The following is an 18646-nucleotide window of genomic DNA, read 5'->3' as shown; positions in this document are numbered from 1 at the left end:
AGGGTGTCCAATGAGGTAGATAGTACTTCAGAACTGCTCCCTAGTTGTGGTAGGATGGTTCAGCTGTCTGATAACAGTTTGGAAGTAATTGTCCCTGAATCTGGAGGTGTGCGTTTTCATGCTTCTGTACCTTCTGCCCGATGAGAGAGGGGAGAAGAGGGGAGTGCCAGGGTTATGCTGCTGGCCTTGCCGAGGCAGCTTGAAGTGTAGATGGATTTGCATGGAGGGGAGGTTGGTTTGGGCGATGGTCTGGGCTGCGTCCACAGGTTTCTGCTATCTCGTGCGGTCTTGGATGAAACTGATGTGAACCGGCCGGCACCTGCGACTCCAGTTTTATCTCGGCATCAAGTTTGGCGCGGACATTGCGGGGCAGCAGTGCCTGTTCTGGCTGAGCTGTGCTGCTCCCTGTTCTAAATGAGTGACAACGCCTGTGTTGCCTCCAGCAATAATTACGCGGTGGGTGCCCCACAAGACCCCGTGGTGACCCGTCCCCTTGAAGTATCAAGCGAGCGGCGGCTTTTCATTGTGTCATCGAGGAAACCTGATAGTGTTGTTGGTTTAAAGAAAAGCCCGTGTTTCAAAGAAAGGGAAGGGGTGATTCTCGGCAAGGTGGACTTTTTATTGGAAGCTGGCTTTCCCCAGGGACCCCAGTTCGTTGTGGGAAATTTCTCCGGGACAGATCTCGGGGCTGGCAATCTCCCCGTATCCTAGCAACTGCCACCTGAGTGCTTCTGGCTTGGATGGGGACTCAGCTGTGTGATATAAAAAGATAACTGCAGATGCTGGTACAAATCAAAAGTATTTATTCACAAAATGCTGGAGTAACTCAGCAGGTCAGGCAGCATCTCGGGAGAGAAGGAATGGGTGACGTTTCGGGTCGAGACCCTTCTTCAGTCTGAAGAAGGGTCTCGACCCGAAACGTCACCCATTCCTTCTCTCCCGATATGCTGCCTGACCTGCTGAGTTACTCCAGCATTTTGTGAATAAATACCTCAGCTGTGTGATACCAGCCTGCCGGCATGAATATTGATTTTTCTAACTTCAAGTAACCCTTGCATTCCCCCCCCCCCTCTCTCTCTGTCCCTCCCCCACCCTAGTCATCCTGCTTAGTTTCACTGCTGTCCTGCTGAGTTTCTTGGCATCACTCGTTATCGCCTTGCCCACAGCCAACAATGGACCCTTGTGGGCTCCACTTTGCCCCAGTCGTTACCTTTTTGCCTGTTTTTCATTCATCTGTTTTCCTCTACATCACCGTTTATATCTCTCGTTTCCCTTTCCCCGGTCTCGACCCGAAACGTCGCCTATTCCTTTTTCTGCCCAACCCGCTGAGTTATTCTAGCGTTTTGTGTCCATCGTTGGTTGAAAAGAGCACCTGCAGTTTCTTCCTGCACATGATACAAAAAGTGGTGAACACTGTGCCCGGTCCATCACGGGTTCTGATCTCCCCACCCTCGATGGGATCTCCAGGAGTCACTGCCTCAAAAAGGCAGCCAGCATCCTCAGAGACCCACACAACCCTGCTGGCCACGCTCATTACACCCCTGCCACCGGGGAGAGGTACAGGAGCCTGAAAACTGTAACGTCCAGCTCCAACAACAGCTTCTTCCCTACAGCCATCAGGCTATTAAACACTGCAACCTCCAAACAGGCTCTGAACTACATAGACTTGGGAGCATTGTATGTTGGGAGTGTGTGTGTATGTATGTATATACATATACATACATTCTGAAGAAGGGTCTCGACCCAAAACGTCACCCATTCCTTCTCTCCTGAGATGCTGCCTGACCTGCTGAGTTACTCCAGCATTTTGTGAATAAATACCTTCTATATGTGTGTGTATATATATATATATATATATATATATATATATATGTGTATATATGTGTGTGTGTATATATATCTATGTATGTGTGTGTATATATATATGTGTTTGTGTATATATATATATATGTGTGTGTGTATATATATATATATATGTGTGTATATATATATGTGTTTGTGTATGTATATATGTGTGTGTGTGTATATATATATATATGTGTGTGTGTGTGTATATATATATATGTGTGTGTGTATGTATTTTTTTCTAACTTAATATTGTTATAGAGTACTATGCTTACATCTTCTGTTGTGCTGCTGCAAGTAAGAATGTCATTGTTCTATCTGGGACATATGACAATACAACTTGCCTCTTACCTGCTGGGTTTGGGGCTGGCCTGGCACCCTCTGCTGCTACTGGCACAAGGCAGGTTGTGGGACCTAGAGGTTTTTGTTAATGAGAACGCAGCCCGAGGCAGCACAGACCTGGTGGGGGAAGTGTGGTTGGGTAGTTTCCCCCGTGCTGTGCAACAATACAGGGACGGGTGAGGTTTGTTTGCCTTTTGAATTTGACAAACATCCCTCATTCATGGGGGGGGGGGGGGGGGGGAGCAGGCATTTTAAATTTCTGTGTTATGCTCTTGGTAGGGATTTTTTAACATGCGGTCCATCCTGGGTCTCTGCCACTGTGCGGCAGCGGCTCTATTACTGTGCCACCCTTGTCTCTCCAGCACGTTGTGTCTTTTCACATGAAGTGTATTTTAGACCACGACGCCAGAGACCCAGGTTCAATCCTGACCTTGGGTGCTGTTTGTGTGCGGAGTTTGTACGTTCTCCCGCATGGGTTTTCTCCGGGTGCTCCGGTTTCCTCCCACACTCCAAAGACATGCGGGTTAATTGGCTTCTGTACATTGTAAATTGTCCCAAGTGCGTAGGATAGTGAGAGCATAAGGGGGGGGGGGTTGGTGGTCGGTGCAGACACGGTGGGCAGAAGGCCCTGTTTCCACACTGTATCTCAAGTCTAAAGGGTAGTGAATATGTGGAATTTATTGCACAGAAGGCAGTGGAGGCTATGGCACTGGGTATTTTGATTAGTTCTTGATTAGTAAGGGTTTCAAAGGTTATGGGGAGAAGGCGAGACAATGGGGTTGAGAGGTAAAGATGAATTGAATGGCTGAGTAGACTCTGAGGCGAATAACCTAATTCTGTTCCTAGAACGTACGGGATAAACCCAGAAGACATTTGGACAGCAACATGAAAAGGAAAGGTTTAGAGGGATATGGGCCAAACATGGGCAGGTGGGACTAATACTATACATAAAGACAGGCAAGTCAAACTCGAGTACAGTAGGTAGAGCAATGTGGTGCAGAATATAGTTCTCAGCATCGTAGCGCCTCAATTCCATAGACACAGTCTACCTATGGTAGAGGTGAACTGGACAGTACCCTAGCTTATGGAAGGACCGTTCAGAATCCTGAAAACAGGGGAAAAAGATATTCCTGAGTCTGGTGGTGTGCGCTTTCAAGCTTCTGTACCTTCTGCCAGACGGGACCGGGAGAGAAGGAGGAAAGACTGTGGTGGGATGTCTTTGATTATGTAAATGTAGATGGACTGGTTAGTAAGTTTGCAGATAACGCTAAAATTGGTGGAGTTGTGGACAGTGATGGAAGTATACAGTGTCGATCAGCTACAGATATGGTGGAGAAGTGGCAGATGGAATTTAATCCAAACAAGTGTGAAGAATACATAGGGGAAATCCACAGAGTCTATTACTCAGAGTAGGGAAAGTGAGAACCAGAGGATAGACACAATGTGTAGGAAGGAATTGCAGATGCTGGTTTCCACCGAAGATAGACACAGAATGTTGGAGTAACTCAACAGGTCAAGTAGCATCTCTGCAAAAAGAAATAGGTGACGTTTTGGGTCTGAACTCTTCTTCAAACTGAAAGTAGATAGATTGAAAGCCTGACTATCAGGAACCAGAGGACATAGGCTTAAGGCAACTTAAGCTTTAATGGTAATAGGTAAACGGAACGAGCTGCCAGTGGATATAGGTGAGGCAGATACTATTGCAAGGTTTAAAAGACATTTGGTACTGGACAGGTTTAGAGGGGTATATCGGCCAATGACAGGCAGGTGGGACTAGTGTAGATGGGGCATTTTGGTCAGCGTGGGCAAGTTGGGCCTAAGGGTCTGTTTGCATTTTGTATGATTCTGTGTGAGGCATGTGTTCTGTGTAATCATTTCTAACCCCTCCGCTCCCGTTCTCTCCTGCAGAAAGTTCCGCAGTACACGTTGATAATCCAAGCGACGGACATGGAGGGCAGTCCGATGTACGGCCTGTCCAACACCGCCACGGCCATCATTACCATCAACGATGTCAACGACAACCCACCGGAGTTCACCTCTGCAACCGTACGTGCGCTACACCCCCTCGCCCCGCCGCCGCTGCCTCCACGCTCATTCTCTCAGCTTTCGTTTAGTTTACAGCGCAGAAACAAGCCATTCAGCCCATCGAGTCTGCACCGACCACCGATTACTATCCTACACTTACTAGGGACAATTTACAATTTTACCGTGGCCAATTAAGACAATAGACAATAGGTGCAGGAGGAGGCCCTTCGAGCCAGCACTGCCATTCAATGTGATCATGGCTGATCATTCTCAATCAGTACCCCGTTTCTGCCTTCTCCCCACACCCCCCTGACTCCGCTATCCTTAAGAGCTCTATCCAGCTCTCTCTTGAATGCATTACAAAGGGGAATGAATTAACCTACAAACCTGCACGTCTTTGAAATGTGGGGGGAAACTGGAGCACTCGGAGAAAACCCACACGGTCAAAGGGGTAACGTGCAAACTGCGTACAGACAGCACCCGTGGTCGGGATCTAACGCAGGTCTCTGGCGCTGTGAAGCTGCAATTCTACCGCTGCGCCACCGTGCCGCCCCAGGATTTCTCTCCCCACATATCCTGTCCTCGGGTGCTGGCTGAGTGCGGAGTGTGTACCTTTTCCTGTGGCTGTGTGGGTTTCCTCCGGTCTCCTCCAAAGAAGTACACGTTGGTAGGTTGACTGGGCTTCTGTAAGTTGCCCCTAGTGGTTGAGAAAGGGGGATAACGTGGAACTAGTGTGATTGATGGTCGACGTGCACTAGATGTCCGTTTGGCCTGATTTCAATTCTCTATACTAAACTATCTCTAAACACGTTTCCCCGGGGCTCCCTGAAAAATCCCACGTGGTCACAGGGAGAATGTGCAATCTCCTGTACAGAAAGCTCCCGTAGTCAGGATGGAACCCGGGTCTCTGGCGCTGTGAGGCAGCAACTCTACCGCTGCGCCACGTTTATGGAATTTCACCCTGATTCTATCGAGCGCTGTGGGAATGCACCAGCGGGCTTCAGTCTGATAATGAAAGCAAGGTTTTGGGGAAGTGAAAACGGACCGTTTGTTCATAAACTCACGAGGAGCGCTCTGGATGTGATGTACACTGGCCTCTCACTAGTGTTGTGGCGGAGGGAGTATGTGGGCAGAAGAGAGACTGACTGGTGCCAGCCCCACTCGGGCGGCACGGTAGCGCAGCGGTAGAGTTGCTGCTTTACAGCGAATGCAGCGCCGGAGACTCAGGTTCGATCCTGACTACGGGTGCTGCACTGTAAGGAGTTTGTACGTTCTCCCCGTGACCTGCGTGGGTTTTCTCCGAGATCTTCGGTTTCCTCCCACACTCCAAAGACGTACAGGTATGTAGGTTAATTGGCTGGGTAAATGTAAAAATTGTCCCTAGTGGGTGTAGGATAGTGTTAATGTATGGGGATCACTGGGCAGCACGGACTTGGAGGGCCGAAAAGGCCTGTTTCCGGCTGTATATGTATGATATGGTATGATGATAAAAAGCCACGCGGTAAAGTAAGAGGACAGAAATGAGTAATAGAAAGTTCGAACTGCAGTAATATCTAGAAAGCTGCCTCCATCCAACCCTGACGATGACATCTTGTGGTTTCCAGCACCTTGTGGTTCTATGAAGCAGTGCAATTAATAGATTGAGGATGTGTTGAGGGCGGCTGGGTGGCCTTGCGGTAGAGTTGCTGCCTCACAGCGCCGGAGACCCGGGTTCCATCCTGACTGCTGGTGCTGTCTGTACGGAGTTGTGTCCGCGTGGGTTTTCTCCGCCTGCTCCGGTTTCCTCCCACATCTCAAAGATGTGTGGATTTGCAGGTTAATTGGCTTTTGTAAATTGCCCCTAGTGTGTAGTATAGTACTGGTGTATGGGGTGATCGCTGGTCGACACAGACTCAGTGGGCCGAAGGGCCTGTTTTCACACTGTATTTCTAAAGACCTAAGGCATGTGTTAGTGTTACAGCGAGTTAGTTACTTGTCATGCAGAATAACTCAGTGCATGACTGAGTACAGACTTCTACAGGTAGAGCCATAGGACATGCAAACGGGCCTCGACTAAACCTCCACTCTCTGTCTCCCCTAACTCTCAGGCAGAAGTCGACCCAAAACATCTCCTATTCGTTATCTCCAGGAGATGCTGCGTTACTCTATACTTTTGTACTATCTTTGATGGAAACGGGCCATTCGGCCCAACTCGTCTGACGACCACGATGCTCCATCTAGGCTAGTCCCACCTACCTGCATTTGCCCCATATCCCTCTAAACCTTTCCTATCCATGTACCTGCCCGATTGTCTTTTAAATGTTGTTATAGTACCTGCCTCAACTTACTTCTCTGGCAAGCTCGTTCCATACACCCAACACCGTTTGTGTAAAAGTTGCCCCTCGGATCCCTATTAAATCTTTCCTCTCACCTTAATGTCCTCTGGTTCTTGATTCCCATACTTTAGGAAAAAGACTGTGAATCTACCTTGTGTATTCCCCTCATGATTTTAAATGCCTCCTATAAGATCACCCCTCAGCCTCCCGTGCTCCAAGGAATAAAGTCCTGGTCTGTCTAACCTCTCCTGTAGCTCAGGCCCTCGAGTCCTGGCACCAGCCTCGTAAATCTTCTCTGCACCCTTTCCTGCTTCATGGAGGGTGACCAAAACTGAACACATTACTAAAAATGCGTCTTTGATCTAAAGAACTAATCTCTGCGAGGAATGAGCTCTTTAAATTCCGGCCCCCGACTGCTGTTATTTTTTTGATTAATTAAAAGATACAGCGTGGAAACAGGCCCTTCAGCCCACCGAGTCCACGCCAACCATTGATTACCCGTTCACACTAGGTCTATGTTATTCCACTTTCTCGTCCACTCCCTACACACTAGGGCCAATTAGCCTACAAACCCGCGCGTCTATGGGACGTGGGAGGGAACCGGAGCACCCGGAGGAAACCCACACTCACATAGAGCACGTGCAAACTCCACACTCAGAGCTCCCAAAGTCAGGGTTGAACCCGGGTCTCTGGCGTGTGAGGCAGCAGCTCTACCCACTGTCGCCCATGAATCAATTGGTTTTCTGTACACGCTTCGTTGAATGTAGTGTTACAGGTGGATAGGGTGGTCATAAAGGCTTTTGGCGCATCAACCCACCAGTATTCAGTATAGAAATTGGGAGGTCATGTTGCAGTTGTATAAAACGTTGGTGAGGCTGCATTTCGAGTATTGTCTTCAGTTTTGAGTACCATGTTATAGGAAAGATGTCAAGCTGGAAAGAGTGCAGAGAAGTTACAATGTTTTACGGGCCGAATGCAGGCAGGTGAGACTAGTGTAGATGGGACATGTTGGTCGGTGTGGGAAGTTGGGCCGAAGGGCCTGTTTGTGCACTGGATCACTCTATGACTACAGTCTCAGTAGGTTTGACGTAATACAGTGACAAACACCTATCGTCTCTGCTCTACTCTAGTTCTGTCAGGCTGCTTAAAGATGCACAGGTTTGCTGAGCCAGTGAATATTGTATCCTTTTCCGCGGCAACCAGCTTTAAAAAAAATCGTCGTTTAGAAGTGCTTAGGTTTTCTTTGTGAGCGAGTGGAAAGATTTCTGCACTTGATAACAAAGCACCGTTTCAATCTTAAAACCATAACCTCGTGTCCTCTTAATCTCCAAAGCCTTTGCTGAAATACAGAGATGATTGTTAAGTTCAACAAAGAAAAACAATGTGCTGGAGAGACGGAAAGGGCGACGTTTTGAGTCGGGGGAGAAGGAAACTGGAGATGTGGAAGGGTACAAAGAGAATGTAAGGCGTGAAAAGAACAGATCAAAGCAGAGGATGATCAAGGGCATGTAGAATGGTTTATTATTGGATGAGGGGTAGGTGACAACGAAGCATACAAAGAGTAAAATGAACCAGGAGGACAGTGAAACTAGCTGGAGAACTAGGGCATGGGAGGGACGAGCGAGAGGGAAAGCAAGGGTTACTTGAAGTTGGAGAAATCAATACTCGTACTGCTGGGGTGTAAGCTGCCCAACCAAGCAAAATATCAGGTGCTGTTCCTCCAATTTGTGTTTGGCCTCACTCTGACAGTGGAGGAGGCCCAGAACAGAAAGGTCAGAGTGGGAATGGGGAGTTTAAGTGTTTGGCAATCGGGAGATTGTGTAGGCCAAGGCGGACTGTTCAGTGGGATGTCTTGAGTCCAGATCCTTTCACTGGCTTTAGATCTCAACAGCAGGATCAGATGGTAGATGTCATTGCTGTGTTGTATTTTTATAATCGCCGCACACTGGGGGGACTGGAAGATGGCTTGATGTCTTTTTGCTGCCTCCTGGTTTGTGCTGGGAATCGTGGGCTGATCCACTGGCTTTGCTCACACTGCAGTAGTCCAACCGAGACAAAGCTCAGAGTAGATTGATGCTGGGGTTTTAGTTTCTGTTTTCAAAGACACAGCGTGGAAACAGACCCTGGTCCATGCCAACCGACGATCCCCCCGTCCACTCCTTCTGTCCTTCTGAACAGTAACGTTACTGCGTGCGAAGGAGCTGAAGATGCTGGTTTAAATCAAAGACAGACAAAAAAAGCTCAAGTAATTCAGCGGGACAGGCAGCATCTCTGGAGAGAAGGAATAGGTGACGTCTCGGGTCAAGACCCTTCTTCAGCACTTTGCTTACTGCAGCACCTTGTGGCTTTCTTTGGCCTAAAACTATTGCCAAATCATTTTGGTGTGTGAATTAATTGTGGGCTTTATAAAACACTAGACCAAGTGGACCCGTTGGGCCCAAACCACTCCTGCATTGGTGCAGCACCCTCTCCTCCCCTCCCCTCCCCTTCCCTCTCCTCCCCCCTCCTCCCCCCTCCCCTCCCCTCTCTCCCCCCTCCCCTCTCCTCTCCCCCCCCCCCCCCCTCCAAGTCCGGTCCCGGTGCGGGGATGTTGAGTGGAAGACGGCGGTGGTTCTCCCACTGTTACTGAGACGCTGGTAGTCGAGGCAGGTACTGTTGTATTGTTTATGAAACATTTAGACAAGTACATGGATGGGTCAGGTTTAGAGGAAGATGGGCCAAGCACAGGCAGGTGCGACTAGTGTAGATGAGGCATGTTCTCGGCGTGGGTAAGTTGGGCCAAAGTTGGCGCTGTGTGACTCTTATGACTCCAAATGTCTGACGGCATCAACATACTCACATTCACTGCTATCTTGGTCACCACTGGCTTGACCCATGGTTCACATCTTCCTCGCTCTGCCCCGCCCGGCTCATCTCCAGGGAGAAATTTAAAAAAAACATATTTTGTTATTACAAAGGCTTTTTATCATTTCACTTCTGACCTGTTTCTATCTGCTGAATTTACACATAAATTTGGGCGGAGAGAAAAACAAAGCAGCTAGTTTAAGTTTAGGCTTATTATTGTCATGTTTATTATTGCTTGAAAGCGAGCCAGCTTCTTCCCCTCTGTTATCAGGCTTCTGAACGGCCCCTCCATAAGCTACGGCACTGACCGATTCACCTCTACCCCATTGCGGACTTTGTCAATGGAATTACTGCGCTACAATGCTGAGATCTATATTCTGCACTCTGTATCTTCCCCTTTGCTCTACCTATTGTACCTGAGTTTGAACTGATTACATCTATGTAAGGTCTATCTGATTTGTTTGGATAGCGGGCACATGTGACTAATAAAACAGAACGTAAATTAGTACTGAGGTACAGTGATAAGCTTTGTTTTGCTGCTATCCAATCAGACCAAGGGGCGGCACAGTGGTGGAGTTGCTGCCTTACAGCACCAGAGACCCGGGTTCAATCCTGACTAAGGGTGCTGTCTGTACGGAATTCATACGTTCTCCCTGTGACCAGGCAGGCCTTTTCTGGGTGCTCCGCTTTCCTCCCGCACTACAAAGACCCACAGGTTTGTAGGTTAATTGGCTTCAGTAAAAATTGTAAATTGTCCTTGGTGTGTAGGATAGTGCTAGTGTACGGGGTGATGGCTGGTCGGCGTGGACTCTGTGGGCCGAAGGGCCTGTTTGTCAGTTGTATCTCTAAAACTAAATCATACTGTACATCAATACAATCAAACTAAAGTACAATGGGTAGTCAAACTAAAGTACAATGGGTAGAGCAAAGGGGAAGATACAGAGTACAGAATATTGTTTCGATTTATTATAGTCAAGAAGCTGTTTCTAGGTCTGGTAGCGTGGGTTTTTAAGTTCTGCCCGACGGGCGAGGGGAGAAGAGGGAATGACCAGGGTGCGAGTGGTCCTTGATTAAGTTGGCAGCTTTCCCGGGGCAACGTGAAGTGTATGTCGATGGAGTCAGTGGTGGGGAGTCTGGTCTGTGTGATAGACTGGGCTACATCCACAACTCTCTGCAATTTCTTTGCGGTCTTGGGCAGAGATGTTGCCAAACCAAGCTGGGATGCAACCCAAAATGTGTGGGAAGGCACTGCAGATGCTGGTTTAAACTGAAGATAAACACAAAAAGCTGGAGTAACTCAGCGGGACAGGCAGCATCTCTGGAGAGATGGAATGGGGGACGTTTCGGGTCGAGACCCTTCAGACGTCTCGACCCGAAACATCACCCATTCCTTCTCTCCAGAGATGCTGTCTGTCCCGCTGAGTTACTCCAGCATTTTGTCTCTGTGATGCAACCCGAAAGGATGCTTTGTACGGGGCGTTTGAGTGTGTGAGAGAGAGAGTTTCCGCGTGAGTGTGTGTGTCTGTGTATGTATGCGCTTGGGGCAAATGGGGAAACGGCTTGTGTGGGATATCACATGTCTGTCACATATTCCAGTCGCACATGCTGTGTCCTATGTTGAACTCCTCTGCAGAATGCTGCAAAATAGTTACTGTGTTACCGAATGGCAAAATGTGTTACTGAATGGTAGGGCAACCTTGAAGGGCCAAATGGCCTGCTCTAAAGTCATAATGCATGTTACAGGAGCAGGTTTTAGCCATTCTGTCCATCAAGTCTACCCTGCCATTGGTGATCTATCTTTCCCCCTCAACCCCATTCTCCTGCCTTCTCCCCGTGATCCCTGACACCCATACTAATCATTAACCTCAATCTCCGCCATAAATATATCCATTGACTTGTCCTGTCTGTGGCAATGAATTCCACAGATTCACCACCCTCTGACAAAAGAAATTCCTCCTCATCTCCGTTCTAAAGATACGTCCTTTTACTCGGCAGCTGTGCCCTCTGGTCCTAGACTCTCCCACTAGTGGAAACATCTAGTGGAAGGATGAGAGGGGATCTTATCGAAACGTATAAGATTATTAAGGGGTTGGGCACGTTAGAGGCAGGAAACATGTTCCCAATGTTGGGGGTGTCCAGAACCAGCGGCCACAGTTTTAAGAATAAGGGGTTGGCCATTTAGAACGGAGATGAGGAAAAACTTTTTCAGTCAGAGAGTTGTGAATCTGTGGAACTCTGCCTCAGAAGGCAGTGGAGGCCAATTCTCTGAATGCGTTCAAGAGAGAGCTAGATAGAGCTCTTAGGGATAGCGGAGTCAGGGGGTATGGGGAGAAGGCAGGAACGGGGTACTGATTGAGAATGATCAGCCGTGATCTCATTGAATGGTGGTGCTGGCTCAAAGGGCCGAATGGCCTACTCCTGCATCTGTTGTCTATAACATCCTCTCCACATCCACTCTGTCCAGGCCCGATTCCATCCGCAGTTGCAGGATGTTAACTCATCGATCATTTTCTTATCTCTCGCTTGTAGTTCTACGGAGAAGTGCCGGAGAACAGGTTTGATATCATCGTGGCAAACCTGACGGTGACGGACAAGGACCAGCCCCACACGGCTGCGTGGAACGCGGCCTACAGGATCATCGGAGGGGACGCGGCGGGACACTTCATCATCCCCACCGATCCCATCAGTAACGATGGCCTGGTCACCGTGGACAAGGTGAGTGCAGGTGCAAATGTGTGGAGAGGGTCTTGTATCACTCCGACTCTAATATCGAACTGGTGTGATGGGGTGGTAGATGGGCGGTGTGGACCCAGTGGGCTGAAGGGCCTGTCTTCATATGGCATCTCTAAACTGGTGTGATGGGGTGGTAGATGGGTAGCATAGTCTCAGTGGGCTGAAGGGCCTGTCTTCATATGGCATCTCTAAACTGGTGTGAATGGGTGATGGATGGGCAGCATAGGCTCAGTTGGCTGAAGGGCCTGTCTTCATATGGCATCTCTAAACTGGTGTGAATGGGTGATAGATGGGCAGCATAGATTCAGTGGGCTGAAGGGCCTGTCTTCATATGGCATCTCTAAACTGGTGTGAATGGGTGATAGATGGTCGGCATGGACTCGGTGAGCTGAAGAGCCTGTCTCCATGCTGCATCCTTAAAAACTTAAAGCTGAATAGGTTCTTGATTAGTACGGGTGTCAAGGGTTATGGGGAGAAGGCAGGGGAATGGGGGTGAGAGGGAAAGATAGATCGGCCATGATTGAATGGCGGAGCAGACTTGATGGGCCGAATGGCCTAAATCTGCTCATAAACTGAAGCAGACAGACCAACGTGGACTTTTTCATTACAAGAGTTTTACAAGTGTTTTATTGTCATATGTCCGAAACGGAACAATGAAATTCTAGCTTGCAGCTGCACAACAGATAAGTAAACACAGCACTCTGTAAAACTCAAAATAAAAATCTACAAAGTTCAGTTTATAAAAAGACAAACACATGATAATAATACATGACAAAATCAATGGCCCCAAGTTACATAGTTCAAAGTTTCAAAGGTCAGTTTATTGTCACTTGTACCAATTAAGGTACCGTGAAACTCGAATTACCATACAGCCATACTAAAAAAAAAGCAACAAGGCACACAACTTCATAAAAGTTAACATAAACATCCATCACAGCGAATTCCCCACATTCCTCACAGTGATGGAAGGCAATAAAGTCCACTAGCATGATGCTACGCACTAGGAACAATTTACAAACTCCATACAGGCAGCACCCATAGTCAGGATCAAACCCAGGTCTCTGGCGCTGTAAGGCAGCAAGTTCACAAGTTATAGGAGTAAAAATTAGGCCATTCAGCCCATTGAGTCAACTCCGCCTTTCAATCATGGCTGATCTCTGCCTCCTAATCCCATTTTCCTGCCTTCTCCCCAGAACTCTTGACACTCCACTGCTGCGCCACTGTGCCGCTCTAATGAGATATTTCTCGAAATGTGGCAACGGTAGTAGTTGAAATAGTGCATTGGCTGGTGATTTCACAACGAGCCTCCACAGGGTTTGATGTGATGGGAACTGGTTTAACATGGCTCTGATGTGATGGGAACTGGTGAGAGTTGCTGGATAAATATTGCCATTGAACACCACTGAACACCAGGGGGAGCAGTTGAGCAGCGGCATATCTATCGTCCCAGTTAAATAAAACATGTGGCGAACAAACCTGCTTCACAATGCAATGAAATGAGGCTTCTCTTTGTGTAAGAAGTAACTGTAGATGCTGGTTTACACCGAGGATAGACACAAAAAGGTGGCGCGGTAGTGCAGCGGTAGAATTGCTGCCTTACAGCGCCAGAGACTCTATTTCGATCCTGACTACAGGTGCTGTCTGTACGGAGTTTGTACGTTCTCCCTGTGACCTTGTGGGTTTTCCCCGGGATCTCCGGTTTCTTCACAAACTCCAAAGACGTACAGGTTTGTAGGCTAATTGGTTTAGTAAAATTGTAAATCTAGGATAGTCGCTGGGGGTCGCTGGAGTAGCTCAGCAGGTCAGTCAGCATCTCTATAAAAAAGAAACAGGTGACGATTAAGATGGGTTTTTTGAAGACATTTGAGGCAGATACATGGATAGTTTAGTTTTGAATGTAGAGTGTTTAGACGTTAGAGAGTTGCAGTGTGGAAACAGCCCCTTCGGCCCACCGAGTCCATGCGATCACTCCTTACAGTAGCATAATCCTACACACTAGAGACAATTTACAATTTTTACCAAAGCCAGCTAACCTACAAATCTGTACGTCTTTGGAGTGTGGGAGGAAACCGGAGCACCGGGAGAAAACCTATGTGGTCACAGGGACAGGCAGCACCCGTAGTCAGGATCGAACCTGGATCTCTGGCATTTTCAGGCTGCAAATCTACCGCTGTGCCACCATATAACCATATAACCATATAACAACTACAGCACGGAAACAGGCCCGTTCGGCCCTTCCAGTCCACGCCGACCATTCTCCCTGACCTAGTCTCATCTACCTGCACTCAGACCATAACCCTCTAATCCCCTCTTATCCATATACCTATCCAATTTACTCTTAAATAATAAAATCGAGCCAGCCTCCACCACTTCCACCGGAAGCCCATTCCATACAGCCACCACCCTCTGAGTAAAGAAGTTACCCCTCATGTTACCCCTAAACTTTTGTCCCTCAATTCTGAAGCTATGTCCCCTTGTTGGAATCTTTCCCACTCTCAAAGGGAAAAGCCTACCCACGTCAACTCTGTCCGTCCCTCTCAAAATTTTTAAAACCTCTATCAAGTCCCCCCTCAACCTTCTACGCTCGACATCTTTCCTATAATTTGGCGACCAGAACTGCACACCATACTCCAGATTCGGCCTCACCGTGTAGAGATACAAAAGGGAACGGGCCCTCCAATTTAGATAACTACAATCGTCAAACTCAAATCACCACAGATAAAACCATGTGAAAGACAGGGTGCAGAATATAGTCTCAGCATCAGTTCCAGAGACAAAGTCTAATGTCCACAATGGGGTAGAGGTGAATCGGACAGTACCCCAGCTTATGGAAGGACCATTCAGAAACCTGATAACAGAGGGGAAGAGCAAGCTGTTCCTGATTCTGGTGGTGCGGGCTTTCAAGCTTCTGTATCTTCTGCCAGAATGGAACAGGGAGAAGGAGGAATGAGTGGGGTGGGACAAGTCTTTGATTATGTTGGCTGCTTTTCTGAGGCAGCGTGAAGTGTAGATGGGGTCGATGGTGGGGATTTTGGTCTGTGTGGTGGACTGGTGATACAAGTGCTGTTGCCGGGGGCGTGTATTGTGTTGATTAATTTGTGCATTCTTGTGGGCCGTGCTATTTTTTAAACCGTCTTCCCTCCTCTCCCTCTGCTCCTCTCTTCACTCCCCTCCCTCTCTCCCCTCTCTCTCTCTCTCTCTCTCCCCCCAGCCGATAGACTACGAGAGTAACCGTGCCTTTGTGCTAACGGTGATCGCTGAGAACCAGGTGCCTCTGACCAAGGGCATCCAGCTCCCCCCTCAGTCCACCGCCACCGTCTCCATCACCGTCATCGACGTGAACGAGAGCCCGCGCTTCGTGCCCAACCCCAAGGTGGTCCGGCAGCAGGAGGGTCTGCCCGAGGGCAAGGTGGTCACCTTCTTCACCGCTGAGGACCCCGACCGATACATGCAGCAGACCATGAGGTACGTACGTCAGCCCCCATCTCTGGGATACGGTGGTGTGGGGAGCACGGGAGACCGTTGTGCCCAGCATACAATGTCAGAGGTTGAGGGCAGGCGATAGAAGTGTATCAAGGGGCACATATAGAGATATATCATGGGGCACATATAGAGATAGAGAAGACTGGATAGACTAGGCTTATACTCGCTGGAATTTAGAAGACTGAGGGGGGATCTTACTGAAACATATAAAATTCTTAAGGGGTTGGAGAGGCTAGATGCGGGAAGATTGTTCCCGATGTTGGGGGAGTCCAGAACCAGGGGTCACAGCTTAAGGATAAGGGGGAAGTCTTTTAGGACCAAGATGAGAAAACATTTCTTCACACAGAGAGTGGTGAATCTGTGGAATTCTCTGCCACAGAAGGTAGTTGAGGCCAGTTCATTGGCTATATTTAAGAGGGAGTTAGATGTGGCCCTTGTGGCTAAAGGGGTCAGGGGGTATGGAGAGAAGGCAGGTACAGGATACTGAGCTGGATGATCAGCCATGATCATATTGAATGGCGGTGCAGGCTCAAAGGGCCGAATGGCCTCCTCCTGCACCTATTTTCTACGTTTCTATATATCAAGGGGCACATATAGAGGTATATCATGGGGTGTATATAGAGGTATATCATGGGGTGCATATAGAGATATATCATGGGGTGTATATAGAGATATATCATGGGGTGTATATAGAGATATATCATGGGGTGTATATAGAGATATATCATGGGGTGTATATAGAGATATATCATGGGGTGTATATAGAGACCCCTGTATATAAAGATATATCATGGGGCATATATTTAGATATATCAAGGGGTGTATATAAAGATGTATCAACCAGGCATATATAAAGAAGTATATACATAAAGGGGCGCATATAATAGTGTATAAAGGGGCATAAATAAAGAAGTGTGTAAAGGCATGTATAAAATGTTATATAAAGAGACGTATGTAATGGGGCATGTTAAGAAGTGTATAAAGGCGAACCCATAAAGAAGTGTATAAAGGCATATATAATGTATAAAAGGGAATATATAAAGAAGCTTGTATGGGAGGCGTAGATAGGGTAGGCAGTCTGAACCATTCTCACTGGTTGGAGATGTCCAGCACTGGAGGGCATAGCTTTAAGTGAGAGGGTGAATGGAGATTTGCCGATCAAGGTTATTTTACACAGTGGTGTGGGCCTGGAACGCACAGCCAGGGGTGGTGGTGGAGGCAGATACGATGGTGGTGTTCAAGAGGCTTTTGGATAGACACATGGAAGTGCAGGGAATAGAGAGGTATTGATCATGTACACGGCAGAGGAGGTCATGTATGGCATGGACATTATGGGCCGAAGGTCCCGTTTCCTGTGCTGTACTGCTCTTAATTTTTATCCAACAATGTACAGCACAGCGTCAGGCCCTGTCCACAATGCACATACCAATGCCAAGTTAGCATAGAGCTGCTGCCTTGCGGCCCCAGAGACCCGGGTTCGATCCTGCCGACCTACGGGTGCTGTCTAGAAAGGGGTTTGCACAATCTCCCTGTGACCACGTGGGCTTTCTCCTGGTGCCCCGATTTCCTCCCGCACTCCAAGGAAATGCGGGTTTGTTGGTTAATTGGCTTCTGTAAAATTGCCCCCGAGTGGGTAGGGAGTGGATGAGAAAGTGGGATAACGTAGAACCGGTGTGAATGGGTGATTGATGGTCGACATGGGCTCGGTGGGCCTAAAGGTGTAGCAAGGAACTGCAGATGCTGGTTTACACAAAATGCTGGAGTAATTCAGCGGGTCAGGCAACATCGCTGGAGAAAAAGTATGGGTAATGTTTTTGGGTTGAGGCTTTTCTTTAGACTGAAAGTTGAGGTGGTGTGAGGGTGGGGTGGGAGGGGGAAGGAGGTGAGGAAAGGCCAAATTTCTGTACCTCTTGCCTGATGGGAGAGGGGAGAAGAGGGAGTGACCGGGGTGAGACTGGTCCTTGATTGTGCTGGTGACCTTGCCAAGGCTGCGTGGTGTAGATGGAGTCAATGGAAGGGAGGTTGGTTGGACCATGGTGCGACTGACTGGTCCTTGAGGTGTAAGCTGTCGTCTTACTTGACCCTCAGATACTCCAAGCTGTCGGACCCAGCCAACTGGCTCAAAATAGACCCCCTCCGGGGACAAGTCACGACCATCGCCGAGCTGGACCGTGAATCGCCGTTCGTCAGGAACAACATGTACAACGCAACCTTCCTGGCGTCGGACAACGGTACGTTCTAACGCCCCGTGGCGCCTCGGCAACGAGCGGGGCAGTCGTCTAAATGCTGCCGGTTTAGTGTTTATAAAGATGCAGCGTGGAAACAGGACCTTCGGCCCACCGTGTCCACGCTGACCATCGATCACCCTGCTCACTCAAGCTCAACGTGTAGGAAGGAACTGCAGATGCTGGTTCACACTGAAGATGTACACAAAAAGCTAAAGTAATTTAGTGGGTCTGGCAGCATCTGTGGAGAAAAGGAAGTGATGACATTTCGGGTCAGGACCCTTCTTCAATTGTCCTTTCCTTCCACAGATGCTGCCTGACCCACTGAGTTACTCCAGCACTTAGTATTTTGCTCTAGATTCTGGCATCTGCAGTTCCTTGTGTCTCCTTGGGTTAGCAGAACTAGTGTGAATGGGTGATCAACAGTCGGCAAGGACTCAGAGGGTGGAAGGGCTTCTTTTCACGCTGTATCTTTCAATACATCAACGAATCAATCGAATTTTCTTCGGTTTTCCTCAGTGGATAAACAACTAGATGATTGAATGAGCCCCAGTATCCCTCTGTACATCAATGCTGTTAAGGATCCATCCCCTCCCCCCTTTGCGTTCCGCAGAGACCGTTCCCTCCGTAACTCCCTGGTCCACTCGTCCCTTCCTACCCAAACCACCCCATCCCCGGGCACTTTCCCCTGCAACCGCACGAGATGCAACACCTGTCCCTTTACCTCCCCCTTCAACTCCATCCAAGGACCCAAACAATCTTTCCAGGTGAGACAGAGGTTCACCTGCACCTCCTCCAACCTCATCTATTGCATCCGCTGCTCCAGATGTCAGC

The 18646-nt window shown here is 48.4% G+C and overlaps 1 protein-coding gene across 1 annotated transcript in view; it reads left to right on the top strand.

The window, feature by feature from the left end:
• LOC144592855 (cadherin-2-like) overlaps positions 1-18646 on the top strand; it is a 112224-nt gene that overhangs the window by 74895 nt on the left and 18683 nt on the right. Inside the window, exons 8-11 of the mRNA XM_078398023.1 lie at positions 4096-4233; positions 11901-12086; positions 15316-15569; positions 17676-17818. Of these exons, the coding sequence (XP_078254149.1) occupies positions 4096-4233; positions 11901-12086; positions 15316-15569; positions 17676-17818 (721 nt within the window). The remainder of the gene's footprint in view (positions 1-4095; positions 4234-11900; positions 12087-15315; positions 15570-17675; positions 17819-18646) is intronic.

Source organism: Rhinoraja longicauda, chromosome 4 (assembly GCF_053455715.1).
Source record: "Rhinoraja longicauda isolate Sanriku21f chromosome 4, sRhiLon1.1, whole genome shotgun sequence".
Taxonomy (NCBI): domain Eukaryota; kingdom Metazoa; phylum Chordata; class Chondrichthyes; order Rajiformes; family Arhynchobatidae; genus Rhinoraja; species Rhinoraja longicauda.
This window is presented reverse-complemented; position numbering and strand designations above follow the sequence as displayed.